The sequence below is a fragment of the Ambystoma mexicanum genome, chromosome 12 (assembly GCF_040938575.1).
Source record: "Ambystoma mexicanum isolate Mex_15411 chromosome 12, UKY_AmexF1_1, whole genome shotgun sequence".
NCBI lineage: Eukaryota > Metazoa > Chordata > Amphibia > Caudata > Ambystomatidae > Ambystoma > Ambystoma mexicanum.
Window position 1 is genome coordinate 685,491,173 of NC_090936.1, and position 19,304 is coordinate 685,510,476.

The 19,304-nt window shown below is 42.7% G+C and overlaps 1 protein-coding gene across 2 annotated transcripts in view; it reads left to right on the plus strand.

Annotated features, from left to right (window-relative positions):
- The window catches only part of CPNE8 (copine 8), a 2,424,038-nt gene that overhangs the window by 288,416 nt on the left and 2,116,318 nt on the right, over nucleotides 1-19,304 (plus strand). Inside the window, exon 3 of one of the 2 annotated variants that reach the window (XM_069629224.1) lies at nucleotides 1,037-1,120. The exons of the other annotated variant lie outside the window; for it this stretch is intronic. Coding sequence (XP_069485325.1) covers nucleotide 1,120 — 1 coding nt within the window. The 5' untranslated portion in view covers nucleotides 1,037-1,119. The remainder of the gene's footprint in view (nucleotides 1-1,036; nucleotides 1,121-19,304) is intronic. 2 annotated transcript variants of the gene reach the window in all.

Genomic DNA, 19,304 nt, shown 5'->3' on the forward strand with positions numbered 1-19,304 from the left:
ACCACACAGTGAAGCCCCCAGAGTGGTTGCTTGTTGCCATTAGTACCCCGAGGCTAATTCTCAGGGTGCCAACAGCAATACATTTGTATGATGCAATGGGTTGTCGTGAGCATGTGACCCATTCATGCATACAAAGGCATCCATTCCTCACCTAAGATGGCCAACCTCGAACTAGAATTTGGGGCTTGATGCGTAGCACCTCTTCCATTTCCATGGCTGCCCTCAGTGATGTCAAATGAGTTGAGGTGCGGGCACCGTGGCCCCACTACAGGTAAGTGGGGGATGGCAGGAGACCGGGAGAGTTGGGTGTGGGAGGGTAGAGGGCTGGCAGGTGTTTCCACTGCTTGGGTTGCTCAGAACCCAAGCTTGGATTGTTAGACTCAGCCCGGGTTTGAAGCTACCTGATTGGTTGAAGCATCCATGTACAGTGCTAATACGAATTAAAGGAGGAATAGCTGATCATATTGTGGTTTGCATTCTATGCAAGGATTGAAAAAGGCATGTCTTCACATCTTTCTGAATTTCCAGATGTCAGTCTGTGGTTTTAGGATTTGAGACAGCAAGTTTCTTTCTTGCAATTACTTGAACTTGAAGGGATATACCACTGTAGCCTTTATATTTAATTTGTTGTGAAGGTAATTTGTTGTGGCAGAAGCAGAGTTATGGCTGGTCATAGGGCTGGTAAAGACATGACAGGAACCTGCGATCAATTGCCACAATATCTCATAAATTGTGGGCAGGCTTGCATTTTGATAGCCAATGCATAATAATTATATTTTTTTTAGAGCGTACGATGATATGGCACGATTAAGCTTTGGCTAGGATTTAATGCAAATGTTGACTCCGAAAACCTGATCCACAGTACAAGGGCACATTTAATATGTAGTTTTTACAGTTTTGGTGCCATCTATATCTGAACTTTTAAGTCTGGTAAATATAGCTATGTCATATTGTCTGGTAGTGTGTGCTTTTCAGCTGCATGTGCTTTTCAGCTTTTCAGCTGTTGCTATGTTACTTGTATTCCCCTTGCTTGCAGTTTTCAAGCAGCTGATGGTCTTCCAGCAAGATGTCAGGTTCACAGAGAAGGGGAAAGAACAGTGTGATTAAAGAAGTAGAGCCAGTAAGTACCCTGAAATACAGCAGTGGACGAAACCATGTACACCTGAAATTGTCAGCCGGATTTTGTTTGGGCCCCAGAACAACAAGAGGGGCGGGGGGCTCTGGTAACCCAGAATCTGCCCTCTATTGGATTTGCAATGATACATTTTCTACCTGCTATTCTGATCAGGGGGCAGGAACGAGGCATAACAAATTGCTGCATGAGTTTTTAACCAGAGCTCCCATTATTCCTGTGATTCCTATTGCACAGAGGGCAGAGATGAGGTGGTTGGCAAGAAGGTGAGTTTCTGCTTACCATTGTTAGTGCAAATCCCCGTAAGATATTCTGTCCCATTATAAAAATGGTGCTGTGCTGTGCCTGTCTTCACCTCTACAGAGAATCTGGCCTGTATGGTTTAGTTCTCTGTTTATGGAAGGCAGGCACAGTCCATTACCATTTTCAAACTCACAGCCTGTTTCAAATGTTATTAAAAATGAGCAGAAAGTATTGCCTCCCCATCCCCCAGACATTTACCCTGGATGGGACCAGCCTTGAATTATTAACTAGTACAGGACCTATGAAGGTTCTGTACTTGTGCAAAACCAAAAGTTGATGGCTGGAAGGTTTTCAATAAATCATAACCACAGGCACAGCTCTGAACAACCTTCCAGGCCATCGTTTTTCAGCCTGCCAAGCCATTACAGAAGGGGAAAGACCACATGCAAATCAGGCTTGGTCCCACCCCAAAAGGGGCAGTCCAACCCGAACTGCTAGATTACATCCTTTCTGCATGAGACCACAAGCATACCCAGACATGTTTTAGCCTTTTTGCGCGTCATCAGTGAGTAGTAGCTTGGGTCCGTAGGCCCAGCTGGCTCAGGACCCACATCTGGATGTACAGGTCCCACTCAGGGTGATCAAAGCAAAACTAAATGATTATGGCTGGAACGTTTTGAATAAAGCATAGCCACCATGTACTTGTGCATCATTAATCTGATGCTTTTTTGCAATCAGGAAAGTATAAAAATATGGGGCCTCATTACGTCGAGTCCTCCAGGGCGGGTCCCACGAGGAAACCTTGTAATGAGGCGGTACAGGGTTAACCGTGCCGGCACCTTTACCTGCGCCGTTAACCCCTTACCGCCTCACTTGTAATGAGGCCCATGGTGTTTTAAGTGTTTAAGACAACCCCTTTAGCAATCGCTTAGAATATTGCAAGAAAATCAGTTCTCACGATCTAACCAATCGATTTAATTGAGTTTTAAAACAGATTTTAGATTAACTGGACTCACCATCATATCCATTATTAGATCTATAGAAATACCGTCTACACACTTGGAAGGTCAATAAATCAAACACAGGGGTTTCACCCCGAGGAAAAAGCTCCTTCACAAAATGTTTTTAGGATACAAATAGATATGGTTGAGTAATTTTTTGAATTTTACTATAGCTTGTCTTTCCACTAAAAAATATACATTGTAAATATAGGGACAGCCTCCTCTTCTTTTCCTGTTAGATAGGCGTTCCGTCACCTCGCTCCTAGGGACAGGCGCCCCACACTTAAAGAAAGGCTTTTCTTCCGATTAGGGATCCAGATAGGTTACACATTCATTGTGCAAAAAATAGCATTTGAAGAATTGTTTGTTCCTAAACGTATTATTGTGTGCTAAAAAGATTTTCCCTATTTAACACTTAACGTTAATAGATTGTTATCGATCAAACTCCCTCATTGTGTTTGTGCCGTACTTTTAAAGCCACCTTCATCTCCTCTCAGTACTTTAGAATCCCACAGACGATTACCTGGTATGCTGTTGCTTACCGCATCTTCATCAACAGTGGTGCAAGCCCTTCAGTGCAAAATCTTCTTTGCTGACATCAAAAGTAATGTGAAGTATGAAAGTGACCCAGTGAACTGTGTCACTGCAGTCCTAACCATTCAACAGATTTGTGTCAAATTTTCACAAGGAACAGGCATCTAATCCCAAAAAACAGAGTTTTATACGTTTGAGGCAAATTTGTCCAGTGGTCAATATAGTGATATGGTGCACATCAAATGCCCTTCATGTTCACTGCCATGTTTCCGTCTCAAAACAATGTTGCCTTTTTTATTTTCTACACTTGTTGAAAAATACTATTATGTGTGCTACTGTTTTAAGCTGACTTTTAAAATTTCTTTCATTTGAATGTAGGGTTGCAAGGGGTGAGGAAACATGTAACCTGTTACTTTTAGGATGGATGTTCCTCTTGTCCCCAAATGACTGCTCTCTACATCCCACAGCTGTGCTGGTCCATGTTAAATTATTTGAATTATTTACAGTAATATATCCAAAATGCTTTTTGGAGAGTAAATGAGAGATGGCTAATTTGGATTGTGTTCGTTTGATGGGTCATTTTGCGCAAGACCGATTATTATGGTGCCAAGCTAATGGTTGTTTTTGCATTGTGTGGGGGCAGCTCACCCACACTCGCTATAATTGCATCCATGATGTTGTCCCATAACTCCAAGTCAGTTTACATCAGCATTGTTGCACTCCTATTTAGGTGCATGTTACAAAATGGCTTTAACGATTATAGAATTGTACAACATTATGCCAATCTCTCTAATTTCACTTGCATATAACCTTGTGTCATGCAAACAAATGAGTCCTAGTTATTTAGGTTGTAGTCCTATCATGGGCTAGGAATATGTTCCTCCTCCAGAGAGAAAATAGGCAGAAGAACAAATCGGCACTTCCTAGTCCCAATTAACAAGAAATTGATAATTATCAAGAAATTGACCATCCACTGTCTCGAAAGTGGAGAACATTTTTCACAACTTGAGTGACAGGTCAAACAATGGACAGAAGCACCCATCAGTTCAAGAAATCCCATCAGGGAAATCCTTATTCTGTACACCCTGACCTATCCTGATAGGTCATGGTGGACAACGAGAAAAGGACATTGTTCTAATTCAGAATGCACAAGGAGAAGAGGAAATGGGGCATGTGGTAGGGGAAATATTCCAAACTTTAAAGGAAGCTTCTTTTAAATCCCCTGAAATACCTTGATTTGATGAAAAATTGGTGAAGGCCAATAGTAAATCACTCTTTATTCCTTGAGATGCAATCTGATATAAATAAGAAAGTGCAATTTAGTGAGAAGAAAAATGTGACTATTATATTCGAAAAATCGGAGAACTCTGTGAAGATAACACAAAGCGTTTCCTCTTGCCCAAATGTAGTGCATCCTCCGAAAGAGCAGAGAATCTGAGTTAAAAGAAAAATGATAAAGAATCTGAAAGAAAAGGAGGTTCTCCAAGTAACCCCTAGGCACAAGACAAAAGAAAAAAGAGCACATTTTTGACCAAGATACTATTAAAAAAAAGGAGTTCCCTTCCTCTCCAGATTTTTCACTCTGAACAGAAGCAGTGCCCATGAACTGAAGGAAGAGGGGAATGCCCCTGTACCAGTTAGGATTTCCAGATTTCCAAAGTCATCTCCATTTCTATAGAGTACTTGAACAACCCACATAAACCTGAGCTTGAGGAACATGTCCCTTAGGAGACTGCCCAAGATCAAGCTCATGAAATCCAAAACATCAACGCAATGCAATCAAATGTATCCACTGATCCACACTTACTCTGTAAGTTCAAGATGTAGGGCTTTTCATGCCTATCCATGTTCAAGGACAGTGTGATATTTTGAGAGGTGCTTGACACTCTGAACGAAGGAAGAGGGGAAAATCATTGTATTACACTTAAAATCCTCCTTGGGGAACTACATAATATCGATGGAAGGAGAATCCCAGGAGATTGCATTACTGGAGTAGAAATCAAACTAGGGTGACACCGACTTAGCATCCATAGATAGTTGTGGTTCCTTAAAAAACAACAGCTGTACTGGGAAACAAATTACTTTGAAGGCTTTTGTCTTTGTAAGATTGTGAAGCAGCTCCTCTGGACACAAATTCACAGCAAGATTGAAATTTAAAAGAAGTGCCAACTGTATAGGCTTGACTGGTACTTGTTATTTGATTGAAAAACATCTCAACAGAGTGGACATTAATTTCCAGATCACTTAAGTCCCAGATATCTCTATCGTATCTGTGAAGAACAAGATGACAATGAAGGAACTTCCACAGAACCTTTAAGAATAACCCTTCCCCCAAATAATGAGTGGTTTTCGAATGTGGAGGTAAATACACTGAGGTTTTATCCGCAGAGGACCTCTCGTGAGGACTAAGTTCAACCGGTGGATAACTCGGGATATAAAGGCAGCAGTTTAGCTTCTATACAAGGGACATGAGAACTTATAATCAGACCATATTAAACTCAATGAAGGTAAGGATTCAGATCTCTCCAACATTTTTTTGTTTAACTCAATATACTTCATCAGTGAACAATTGCTTAGAATGATAAAAAGATTCCCACATTTAATCTAACAGATACCTGGGAATCTGGACTTGAAGTGATGAATTCAAAACACCTGATTACTAGCTTAGATAGAAGCAGGACTAAACAAATCAATAACAGTGACATATTACATCAATTTACAATTTATTAGCATTTTTATTAATAACAAAGGGCCTCATAGCGAGTTGGGTGGTAGCCCTTAAATGCAGTGGTAACGCAGCCGCATTTAAAGGCTAGTCCGATCATGAACTGGGTGCTAAATGGCCCGTTTTACCTCCAGCTTTTTGCTGGAGGTGAAAATCACATTTATGGGCTCATCACGAGTTGGGCGGTAGCCCTTAAATGCAGTGGTAACGGTATTATTGCTGCATTTAAGGGCTGGCCCTATCACAAGTCTGGCGTGTTTACCCCCAGCTCAGAGCTTTGGGTCCAATAATGGGGAATGGGGACTAACATTTACCGCCCAACCTGTGATCAGGCGATAATCCGGATGGGTGGGCGATAACGCAAATAAAGTTGGCCAGTATCCTAGTCGGGATACCGCCCACCTCATGATGAGGCCCTAACGCTAATATAGTTGGGTGATATTACAGCCCAAATACCGCCCAACTCGTGATGAGGCCCTTAGCACCATTTTTCAGCATAATTACTGTTGGCTGTATTAGCGCGCAGTAGTTGCACTGACAATGCCCCATTGGGTCCAATGGACCCAATGGGGAATGGGTTATTAGCGTTAACGCCCAACCCGTGATCTGGCGCTAATTAACACTGGGAAACCACCCAACTAGTGATGAGGCCCAAAGTCTGGTATAAAATCGGGGGAACCCAATGGACTTCAGTGATCTTGAAAAGGCATTTATGTCTGCTCGTTTGCTGCCTTATGCTTCTGAAGATCTAATAAAAAAAGAAGTTACTATTTTAGAAACTGAAACTTTGAGCTGGTAATGAACTGTTCATTGACACTGGAACCAGCGTGCCCTGCGTGAAGAGAAGTGGAGGTGGAAATAAGTAACTAGAAATTATTCTGAATGTTTGCGATAGTGGAAGATGAAGTTCACCGCGTATAACTGTGCTCATCCTATTTGTTAAAATGATAGCTGTTGTTGAAGTGGAAGGGCACACAGAGGTGCACTTTGCCATTTGGACAGCAGAGGGCCACCTAACACTGATGAATTGTATCAGCTGAGCACGGAAATATATCTAAACATTGTATATATATATATATATAGATATCTATTATACCCTAATATGATGGTAGTATTTATAAGATAATACTCAGTACCTCTTGTATCCACAGTATCACTCACAGAGATAATTAATGATAAAAAATGTGGAATCCTGTCAGATTATCCAACTAATGGACATTACTTTGAATAACCCAGTAGTAGGAACATGAAAACCCAGCCGACAATGGAAACTCTTTGTGGATCTTAGGGAACTGAATATAGGGGTACAAGTGTCGATGTGGCCTCTCCTGTATATTGATCAGTGACATGCACAGATGCAAGGTCCGAAAGTATATTCTGCCCTCGATTCGGCTAATAGATATTGGATTGTCTCGGTACTCTGACAATGCCAACATAAACTTTCTTTTATGTTTGGGGGCAACAGCATGCCTGGGCCTGATCTCCATTTTAGTATTTTATTTGCAGGAATGGGTGCAACATATTCCTACATAAAGCCATGGCTGAGCTTGCAGAAAGAAGTAATTTGGCCTAGGTAGATGACCTATAAATCAAAAGTAAAACCATCAAAGAACACCTGATGGAGTTCTGCCATATGCTGACACAACAATAAAATGCAGATGCAAAACGATCTCTTCTAAAAGGACAGTGCTGCAGAACTAAAGTGAACTTTCTTGGCCATGGAATTACAGCCAAAGGTCTTAATCCTCAGAAAACGAAGGTTCAGGCTTTACTGAATTTAGGTTAATAAGGTGATATCCCACGCAAGTACAACATTATCACCCACTGAAGTTAAGTTCAAAGTTAAGTTCAAAGTATGTGAAAAATCCCTCCTGCAATGATATAGGTGGTGAAAAACCATTGTCCATTGATCCATGGGGAACATATTATAGTAGAGACCTCCAATCAACCTCTACATGATTTGCAGAGTGAAAGAATACAGGCTGGGAATGTCTCTACCTCAAATTTCCCTTTATGAATTTTTTTAATGCAGGGTTATCCCGTAGAAATTAATTATGGGCAATATAATACACATTTGATGGCACAAGGATGAGCTGATCTACATCACTGTGTCCAAGAAAACTGTTTGGAAGCTGAAGAATTAAAAAAAAACAATAATATGATGCATTTCTAGCTTCTCCTGAACAGGTGCATAGTGAAAACATTTGTCAGGGAATACCCATAGATCATATGGATGACTGTCCCTACCATATTAAAGAAAATGATGAGAAGGAATTTGGGAACTGGCGTGAAATGCTTGGGTGAATGACATCCCTGAAACCTCAATCAGTATAAAATGGTGTCCAGAGTAGTCAGGTGATAGAACTGCAGACCAACTCAACTCAAAACTATGTCCCTCACCTATAAAGCACTGATTCAGGCAGCCCCCCGTATTTAACAGAAAAGTTTAAGTTAAATCCATCTACCCGAGCCACTAGGTCAACTAATACACCCTGCTTAATAGTGCCAAGATACAAATTACAAAAATATGATGGGACTAGCTTCGCAGGCATGGCTGCCCAGCTGTGGAACTCGCTCCCGCTATCCTTAAAAAATCAAAGTCTTTTGCTAACTTCAGAAGCTACTCCATCAAATGGTTAACCGAGTAGTATTACCTTAATATTCATCCTTCCCACGCCACCTCTAAACCTCCAACCCAAACCTATGACTGCAAAACCTGAACAACTTAATATCTTCAATATTGAGTATGCTGTAATTTATGTAATTATGTAACTATGATCGATCTTTTTCTTCTGTAAATCTGCTTTATATTACATCTGTAACATCTGTAACCTCTGCAAGCTTCGAATGCGCCCAGATACCCTCGGGTATAGAAATAAATAAAACACACAAACAAACAAACCATATATAAAGCTGTCCTTACTTATGAAAAACATCAGCTCCAGAAACTAGGAAGTATATCTGATTCAGACTATGTCCAAAATGGATTTGTAGAAGACTTAGTAAATTAGAAGCCCAGAGGTATGCTCTGAGCCAACAGCAAACCCCTGAAACATGGGAAGTTAAACAAAATGTTAGATCATTTAGTGACGTTAAATAATATAGCTTTATATTGGAAGAAAATAAAGGGGCACTGAAAGGTTGAGGGCCCTGATAACACAAAGAACTATTTGGCTGATCAATTAGCAAAACTCAAACACTCCAAGGGAAATGCATTGACGTAGAATATCGCCTTGGTCAAATACAAAGAAGAGCTATAATTCGATCACAAACACAAGCTGAAAATGTGCATTGCACTCGTCAGTGGAGTATAGATGCCCCAGATCAAGATCTGATTACCACCCAGAAATAAGACCCAATTATTTGAAAATGTTATCAATATATAGAAGATCCAGAAAACTTGCACTTTTCTGAATTAGACTGCTGGGGAAAGGAAGATAGCCATATTTTAATTAAATTCTCAGTAAATGTTTAAATTCAAGATGGACGGTTGGTTATGAAACCCCATTCTAGTAATAATCCATGAGTAGTACTTAATCATTTCGAAGCATATTGTTTATCATGCCCACGATGCAACCATAGCTGATCATCAGGTATTTCAAAAGATGATGCAGATCATATATGAGGTCACTTCCTGGCCAGACATGGGTCAAGACTTGAACATCTGTTCAAAAGGGTGTCTAGTGCGTGCTACATTTCAACCAAGTTCTCCCACTCCTTGGGCTTGTTTACAAAAGGCAGGAATGCATTGCCAATGTATCCCAGCCTCGTTTTGGCCTTCCTCAAAGTATTGAGTCAGACTGGGGTAGTCATTTTACCAGTGAGGTAGAGACTACAATGTGGGAAGTTCTGGGTGTAAAACAAATGTTACATATTGCTCTACCACCAGGCATCCAACAAGGGGTAAGAGCGATACAATACATCACTTTTGGGAATTTTAAAGCAGCACACGGTAGATCCTAGACCCAGTTGGAACTTGCAATTATTAGCAGTCCTGATGCATTTGAGGTTTACCCCTACTTCTGCTAGTAAGATGTCTACATTTCAGCTCATGATTGGTAGAAAAATGGTCTTGCCACAACATCTGTTACACCAAACACAGGAACAGGCATGATCAATGCACTACCAGTTATAAATATGTAGAAAATATTTGAAAACACATTCAACCCATATGCCCAAAGAATTTGGAAAAGTCTCCAATAGGTTTGTAGTCTTACTATGACTTGCAGACCTCCAAAAAGCAATACGAGGTAGCTGATCGAGTTTGCCTCTATGATTTTCAGAGAAACCTAAGGAGCAGACATTTCTTCCTAGTTGGAGAGCGGCTTTTGAAATCCTATATAAGATCCCTTGCACTGCTCACCAAATAGAAATTCCAAAAGGGGAACAGACAGAGGAAAGCTGGGTCAATGTGAACCAGCTGAAGGCGTACGAACATTCTCGAACTGCCCTTCATCGGATTGAGGAATACATTCTTCCTCCCAATGTGACTACTTATGATTAAGAAGGAATCTGTATTAATAAGATAGATATGGATGTTTAGATGTAAGAGTGAATGCTAGAGCATTATTAAAAATAAGATTGTATATTGTGCATCACAATTAATTTAAGATCCACAGAAATTAGAAAATAAAGTAGGATGGAAAATGATATATAATTAATGATGCCAATATGTTATACTAAATTAACCTTTCTAGCCCTCTATCTAGGGAAGGGTACCAACCTCTCACCCCAACAAAGGAGGAAAAGAGGGAGTTAGGAAAAGAAAGCATTAGATTAAACCATATTGAAGGGCTAAGATGTCAGTTGGGGTCCTGTAAGAAGAAGATGTGAGGATTGACCCTCATCGTGGAGCAGATTTTAATGACTGCATCCCTGCACCAATGTCCTTCCCTCTGGAACATCGGTCCCGGTGGGGAGCAGGAAGCTGCTGGATCAGAGCGAAAAAATGCTAAAACAGTGCTTTGCTGTGTTTATATACAGTGTATTTTTTTCGCCAATCATGAACAAAAAGTGTGGTACCTCGCTGCACTAAAACATAAAATACTTTCCCAAACTCCACAAATGGGAAATATAAAGCCTGTGTAATGCAGACGAATACTTTCTATAGAAAATATATAAAACAATTCCTTACAAATAGTTTTGCTCTCACCAAGAACTTTGAATGAAAAGTATTTATTGCACTACACATGCCAAAAAGTACTGGAGCTCTGTTGTACTGAACCTGGAAATGTTGCTATTTAGTTTCAATGAGAGCCCTGCATTGTATGTTAAACATAAAGAAAATGACTTCTCTTCCAAATTCTAAACTTCTTGCTGCAAAGACAAGTATGTTTCAGAAGTGACAATGTTGCTTTGTATTTTGTAAATCATTTTATTTAAAGCATGGAAATAATGCCAACATTGAAAAGTGGTTCTTTCCCTGTACACATTATGGGAGGAAAATCACTGTGATTTACCTATAAATAAAGACTTACATGTTAAATCACACCAGAATTAAGTGGGTGTATTTAACACATTAGGAATCAGGAATATCAAATTATTCAATGTCAAATAACAGTATTCCAATATTGACTTGACCAAAATTTGCTGATTATTTAGCGAGTCTAACACAAGCTAAACTCCAGTTCCTCTCAAATGGGAAGCACAAGAAAAGGGGGGAAGTCTAGGACCCCAGAGTATTAACTCAACTATCTAGAGAAAAACAGACTTTAGCTTTCATCAAATAAATACATTGGGCCCAGAACTACAGAAAAACCCCATATTCAAGGCATCTGGTTAATGATCTGCACCCATCCACATAGACTCTTTTTAAGAGAAATAATCCTGCAAATACTTTGAAATACATTCCAGTAGAGCCCACAAAATTGTCATCTATGCTGATGAAAATCTGGGTTGGTCACATAGTAGGCAGATTTGGGTTTTAGAACTGAAGCTTCAAAGAAAATTAATGCACTTATAATGTCAACTCTAAACTCTGCCTGCCCATAAAATTCACAACCGCTGAGGTAGTGGAAGTCAAAGGGCCTCATTACACGGACGGCGGTACCGGTAAACCCTTACCACCTTACTACGAGGTCCCTTTGCGGGTTGGAGAATTTAACACCTGCTTTTTGCAGGGGTTAAAAACCAACCCGCAAAGGGACCAGGGAGCTAATTACGGCACCGCAATTTGCGGTGCCATACTTAGCACCTTCCCCATTCCCATTATGCCCTATGGGGCAAAAATGGGAATGGGGAAGGGCAATGGGGGAAGGGGGAATTACCGCCCCACCAACCTTGGAATAGGGCGGTAATTCCCCTTTCCACCAAGGCGGTGCTGGTATTTTACCGGCATGGACCAAGGTGCTAATAGCACCTTGGTCCACCGCCGTCCGTGTAATGAGGCCCAAAGTCGCTGACAGACGTTAACATTATTCATTATGTAGGTACAGGTTTTCACATGGAAAGTTAAATAGAAATTGGCCTAATTTCCCAACCTTAAGGCTTAGAACAGAATGGACAAGCATCGTAAAATCCTCAGAGCCCCCCTACAAAATGAGATTAAACACAAGTCACCATTGATAAAGTGTTAATAACTTTGTCAAATGTAATCAGATAAATTCCTGCCATATATGCATGCATTTGACTTGATCATGTTAATCTAAAAATCAATATTTAATTGAAGGGGAAAATCCCTACCAGAACATATGGAAGAAAATATGTTTGAATCCAAATTGTTCAGAACCACCTCTTGTCACATGTTCAGAATATGATGAACCTATGAAATTCAGGTGTCTATTCTCTGGGAGTGTCAACATGTTAAGTCAGCCAAGGGGAAGATTTCACCAATAAGATTTTTTTGGGGGTAATTATATTACTGCCATTTTTCTTCCACCGCCACATTTTAATTTGTGGTTGATTTATAGCCAGCAGACTAAACATGCAGTAAAGTCACCAATTTCAGGAGGAAAACCAGTGGGTTCAAATCCAGTTTGTTGCTGGAGGTAAATCCACCCCTTTACCTAAAAGAATCAGCAGATTTACCATGGGGTGTTTCCGCCAGAGATAAATCCAACAAAAATTCTCATGGAGCCCTATGGACTCTAAAAATGGGGCATTACCCTACCACCACTTGTAATCCTGTTGTAAACCCATGGGAACAAGTGGCCGCAACTGTAACTAATGTTGGCAGTAATTCGCAAATTTACCACTAAATTATCACCAAACTCAAAATTAGGTGTATAGTGTGGGGAAAATGAGAGACTATTTATGTTCCAGCTCATAGAAATTGAGTGCTGGTATTCTGAAGCCTGCAGAAAGGGGAACCTCTGTCTAACTGAATGAGTGCTGAGCCAGAATAATATTTAGAGATGGGAGAGACCCCGGGCCTTGTCTAAGTGTAAGCCTGCAGCAGATTCTACCTGAGGCAAACTTGATTCCTTGAGGCGGATAAAGCACATGGAGGGAATGAGGTTCCAGCCTGACTAAGGCCCTCATCACGAGGTCGATGGTATCCCGACTGGGATTCCACCCAACTTTATTTGCATTACCGCCCACCCATCCAGCGGTATTACCGCTGGATCACGGGTTGGGCGGTAAACATTATTCCCATTGGGTCCATTGAAACTAATGAGGAATTTTCGGCGGTATTACCGTGCACTAATTGCACAGAGAATCAGCATGTTTCTGGTATGTTTACCCCCAGTTATGAGCTGAGGGTAAAAAGGCTATACTCATGATTGGGCAGACTCTTAAATGCAGCAGTAACCCTGTTACCACTGCCTTTAAGGATTCCCACCCAACTCGTGATGAGGCCCTAAGTGCCTTAAAATAATTATCTAAACTTGAGTACAAAAATCCCCAATACAATTAGATATATCTCCTGTAAAATCATCTGTATGTGAATTCCCTTGTACCATTAGAAATGGGAGGGTAAGCCACTAAGCAGGAACTCATTCCGAGCAGAATGCTTTCGAATTTTAGTGTGAAATATACCTTGCTTTCTCTTTATATTCAAAGCAAGTGAGATCTGATTCAGTTTAGAACCAATAGCAAATCTGCTCAGCGTGCTCAGTCCTTGCAACCAAAGCCAAATAAATTGAACCTCTTGTGTTTTCACAGGTATAGTTAATAACTAGGACTGTGAACCAGTAGCCAGCACTCCATAGGCTAACAGAGAATGTATTAGCTGGTCAAGTGGCACAGCGAGTAGAGCGCTCGCTTTGACACCCGTGCAGAACCTGCTAACGCAGGTTCGAATCCCGGCAGGGCCAAACTCAGCCTTTCATCCTTCCGAGGTCGATATATGAGCACCACACACCGTGGGTAATAATAAGCAGCGCTCAGATACCTGAGGGTTCGTAGCGCTATATAAATGCCAAATTATTATTATAAATCAAGGCATGTGAAGTCCTAATCAGTTAAAAAAAGTTATTGAGATGAAAAGGAACTTGCCTGGGCCACTTTCATTCCCATAGAGCAGTGGTCTGCAACCTATGGCTCACCAGATGTTTTGAACTACAACTCCTCCCAGCCCTAGCCATTAGAGTCAATGGTGAGGGACCATGATGGTTGTAGTCAAAAAAATCTGGAAAGCCACAGGTTGCAGACCCCTGCCATAGAAAATGGCACAATTTTAAATGAACAGTCAAATATCGCTAATGACATTATTATAGTAGGGGTGTTATTATTAGGGAATTTATTGAGCTTGGACCTAGCTTCACAAAACAACAGAGTGCTTTACAAAACATAGAAGGAAGGACTCTGTGAGGGAAGCAGAGATAAAAGGGAGTGGATGAGCTAACGGGAGGGGAAGGGCGGACAATTTTGTAGCAAGTGATCTACAAGCATCCAGGGAAGGAAACAGTGGGCAGAAAATCACCCAGTTCCAGGTAACGTGGGAGGTGGAGGCTCTGTGTACTGAGGTGTTAGGGTTGAGCCATTCCTTGATGAGGTAGGTGGCTCTTAGGCTCCTTCCTGAAATATAGAAGTGAGATGATGAGTCTGGCGTTGACAATGTCTTCTGGTTTTGTTGTTTCTGCACCATTAGAGTTCAAAACTGCACATGTCCTTACATCTGGTGGATCGCAGGCCTATGGAGATGCTGAGTTTCTCAGTCAGCTAGCTTAGGGACATCGTGGTGGCAACCTTGTAGCTGATGCAGCTGGATTTTAAGATGGTACATGCTTGCAGTGAGAACCATTACAATTCGATGAGCACTGGGGTGATGGGGAACATCTCCGAGGTGCTAGGGTTGTCCCCTAAAGGGCTTCCGAAACAGTATTGCCACGATGCAGGATGGAGAGGAACAAGGTTTAGACAGCAGATCCTAAGTTCTTTTATTGGATGAAGGGCTTGATTTTGAGAAATGTAGTTCAAAGCCATTTGTGTCTTACTTGCTGGGGGTACTGTTTGAATGAGAGCTGTCGGTCAATGTCATACACAAGACACTTGGAAAAAGGTGGCCAGCTAGGATGTGAAGCCCTCAATGTTTATAGCAGAGAGCCAGATCTGGATGTTAGAGTATCCGGTGTTGTTGGTCAGCAGTAGGAGTTCATTCTTGAAGGTGTTGAACTTCAGGTAAAAACTGGACATTCAGGACTGGATTAATGTTAGGCAATCGATATCTTCAGTGTAGGATATGTTGAGTTAGCAAGGTATGATTTTAACCAGCTCAGGATGATCTCGCTGATCCCCATGTAGTGATCTAGATTGTCAGCGAGTGTCTGGTAGTCTAGTGTGTCGAATGTTGCTGAGAGGTCAAGGAGAACCAGAAGGCAAGGATGGGAATCATCGAGGATTTTAAGGGCATTGTCGATCACCTTGATGTTAGCTGTTTCTGTGCTGCATATGCATCTGAAGCCAGATTGGTAGGACCAAAGAATGTTGTTGACTTCTATGTGTTGGAGGAGTTGTGTGGCTAGTTCTTACTCAAGGATTTTACCTTGGAAGGGAATATGGGCATGGGCTGGTAGTTGCAGAGTTCATCAGCATCCATTGTTAGTTTCTTGAGAACCAGGAGGATTTGTCTGGTCTTGAGGGTGGAGGGGAAAGTGCCTTGAGTTACAGAGCAGTTGATGATTGCCAGGTAAGAGAGGAGTGCTTCAATTGGAAGGGAACTGAGTACAGATGTTGGGAGCATTTTGTCCATGTACGATGTGGCCTTACGGATGGAAGTGAGGACTTCCATGCTGAATGTCGTGAACGTTTTCCGTGTACAAGTGTTTTTTGAGTTGGGACTTGTAATGTGTTGTCAGTTGTGACATTTGTATCTATGTGTTGGCAGATCATGTTGATGAAAAAAATAGTTCATGGCTTTGGATTTCTTGATGGAGTGTGGAGGATTAATGCAATGCTTGATGGCTTTAGAAAATGGCTCCTTTCATTGTTGGCCTTGGCTGTGGTGTTTTTGTAGTAGTTGGCCTTCACAGTGGTAATCAATAGTCTGCCTATAGCACATAGTTCCTTGAGAAGGGTGAGGTCGAATGCAATGCAGGATTTTCTACAACTCTTTTCTCATGTTCTGATGGTGTGTTTTTTGAAGCTGAGTTCTTTGAGTTTACCAGGGTGTGGAAGGTTTAGGCTTGCGGTTGCGTTGTTTCACTGGGGCATGGTGGTTGATGTTGGTTGTTAGGGTGTCGTTTACTTAGTGGAGAAGCGAGTAGCTATACTGGTTAGATAGTTAGATCAGCCCATTAGGTGGAAGTTGGCAAGGTCATCAGTGAGAGCCTCCACTGGGAAGCTCTTGAATAATGTATAGGCTTGTTTGTTGTGCATTGGTTAGGTGTGCTTGACTAGGTGGTGTTACTAATGTCAAGGGATTGCCAGATGATCTGGGCAGCATTCAAGAGCTGTGATGGAGGGTGGGCAGGACAGCGATGATGAGGTTGAGGATATTACCTTTCCTTTGAGTTTAGTCTTTCATGTGCTGTGTGACAGTCAAAGTGTTGAATAGAGAGTGGAAATCTTCCTTCATTGACTTGGTTGCTGAATTGCCAGGGATGTTGAAGTCATCAAGGAAGATGTTATTAGACTGCATGGGTGACACAGGAATAAGCATGTCTGTGAAGTCTTCGATGGAGGAGGTGTTGGTGAGGTGAAAGGTGACTGTCTTCATTGGGGTGTGCAGAAGGTATTTCAGAAGAGCCAATGATGGCAACGTCTAGTTGAGTGCATGACCACGAGGCCTTATAAATGATGACAAAGCCTCTACTGATCTTGTTGTGACAGGCTCATTTTAGAATTCTTTAGCTGTTAGAGATAAAGACATATAAGATGTGGGTGGAGATGGATATCATCCACGTCTCAGTAATGATGAATTCAGTGATGTCTGTAGCGTGGGTGATTGCTTAGCGGACATTTGTGAGCATCGGTTTTCATGTTGAAGTTATAGGAACCTTAATTAAATGCACCAAATGCATCTGTCAAGACAATTAGGGTCAAACGATGTTGTCCTTTTGGAGAATCATAATTTTGGGTTGATTCATAGTGTAGATAAATCAATGTTGTATGCATTCTAAATTGATAGCAAAGTATAACTAAACCCAAGCTAGTAGATTTTGATGCAACACACCATATCTTGTATTTCACGTATGTGCAAATGCTACAAATTTCTGAAATGATCTCCGAGAAGAAAGTGGATATCCTGTTTCTCACTGAGACTTGGATGATCCAAACTAATAGCCATGTGATACCGCTGGCTATTTCAGAAAAAGTCACGCAATGCTTCACTTAGATCGTGTCACGGGGCAAGGAGGGGGAGTTGCTATTATTTATTTATTTTTTTAACTTTTATTTATTGGCAGGAAGATGTGACAGGTACAACATGCATTACATAGCGCCAGACAGGAACAACAGTATCATATTGTCAATAAACTTTTACAAACATTAGGACATTGCACCATGGGGGCGGGTGAGCTATCGGCACGATAGGACGTGCAGAGTTCAGGGCCTAGGGGGCTCCAGGCAGGCTAGCTGAGGGGGTGGATCTCCACTCAACTCTGTCTCTATTGTTCAAATAGGTGCAAAACTCAGTCTACACATTTCTCGGTCGAGATGCCATGGGGAGGGAACCAATATATTACTCTTCGCATGTTTGTGTCCAAGTGAGGGAGTTCAGCCACATTTCAAATGTAGGGGGTGAGCGGCGCTTCCAACATTGTAATATACATTTTTTGGCCACTATGGCGCTTATATTAAAAAATGCAGACTTTTTTTTGCGTCATCCCCAGACCATATTCCAAACAGCAAAGCCAGTGGATCGGGGTCCACCAGGGTCCCTATTATCTCAGATAGAGCATTTGTCACATTCGTGCAGAACGCGCTGTGTGCATCGCAGGACCTGAACATATGGATGTGATCTGCCCCTTCGGATCTGCACTTTGGGCAGGTGTGGGTCAGGGTGCGAGCGAATTTCGCTACTCACAGGCTGATTCATGGAATTAATGTGCGCCGAAAATTCCGGCGCAGAGGTGCCAAAACGTGCGATTCACAGTAAAAGTGCGAAAATCACAGTGCAACTGCGAAAATCGCAGGGAAACCAGCGCACATTGATTCATGGAAGTCCGTGCGCGAGAAAAATATTGGATGTGCGCTGAAAAAGTGCGCGGCGCACGCCGGCGCACAGGTCATCCAACGGCGTGCGCCACGGCCGCTGCGAAATTGCACATAGCGCGGCGCACATTACAAAAGTAGGCGGAACACGGGGCGTAACACTCGGAATGGGGAACAACGCGTGAAAATATGGGTGTCACGGGGGAAGTACAGGAGGCAAGTGCGCGGAACGCCCACACGCTCGCCTAAAACTCATATTCATGGAATCGAATAGGGCAAACCAGCGCACGGTCAAAGACACGCACAGGGCCAAAGAAGTACACCACAAGAAAGCAGGCGGTAGCGTCCCTGCGCCTGAAATAAATGTGCGCCAAAATGTGCGCTAACAAAAAGCACCCATATACAGCTATGATGAATGATCCATATAGTGGCCCTCTAGGACAAATGAGGTGCAAAGGGGTACCGACAAACACGGACACCCGCTGTGTGAACAATAGCGTGTGCGTGTATTCCGGGGTTCGCGGGAAGTTCCACACGCAAATTAGAAGGGTACGTGTATTTCGGTGTGCGCAGCAAATTCCACACGCGAATCCAGCAGCCTACGTGTATTTCGGGTGTGCCGGGGAGTCCCACACGTGAATTGGCCGTGTGGGTCCTCCCAGCTGTTCCCTCTACACCCTCCACGGCCTCTGCAGGTGGCCCACACCACAGAGGACTACCCTGCACCCCTGCACATGTCCCGCAGGCAGCCCATCCACCATGGCCATGCCCCCCAGCCAACCCACATGTCACCTTGCACTACTGCCCACCAACGCATGTCTCCCAGCACCCCCACCCCCCAGCATCCAGGGGCACCCTCCACCAGGCCCCCACTCATGTCTCCCTGCACCCCCACCCCCCAGCACTGTAGGGCACCCTCCACCAGGCCCCCACTCCTGTCTCCCTGCACCCCCACCCCCCAGCACTGTAAGGCACCCTCCACCAGGCCCCCACTCATGTCCCCCTGCACCCCCACCCCCCTGCATCCAGGGGCACCCTCCACCAGGCCCCCACTCATGTCCCCCTGCACCCCCACCCCCCTGCATCCAGGGGCACCCTCCACCAGGCCCCCACTCCTGTCTCCCAGCACCCCCAC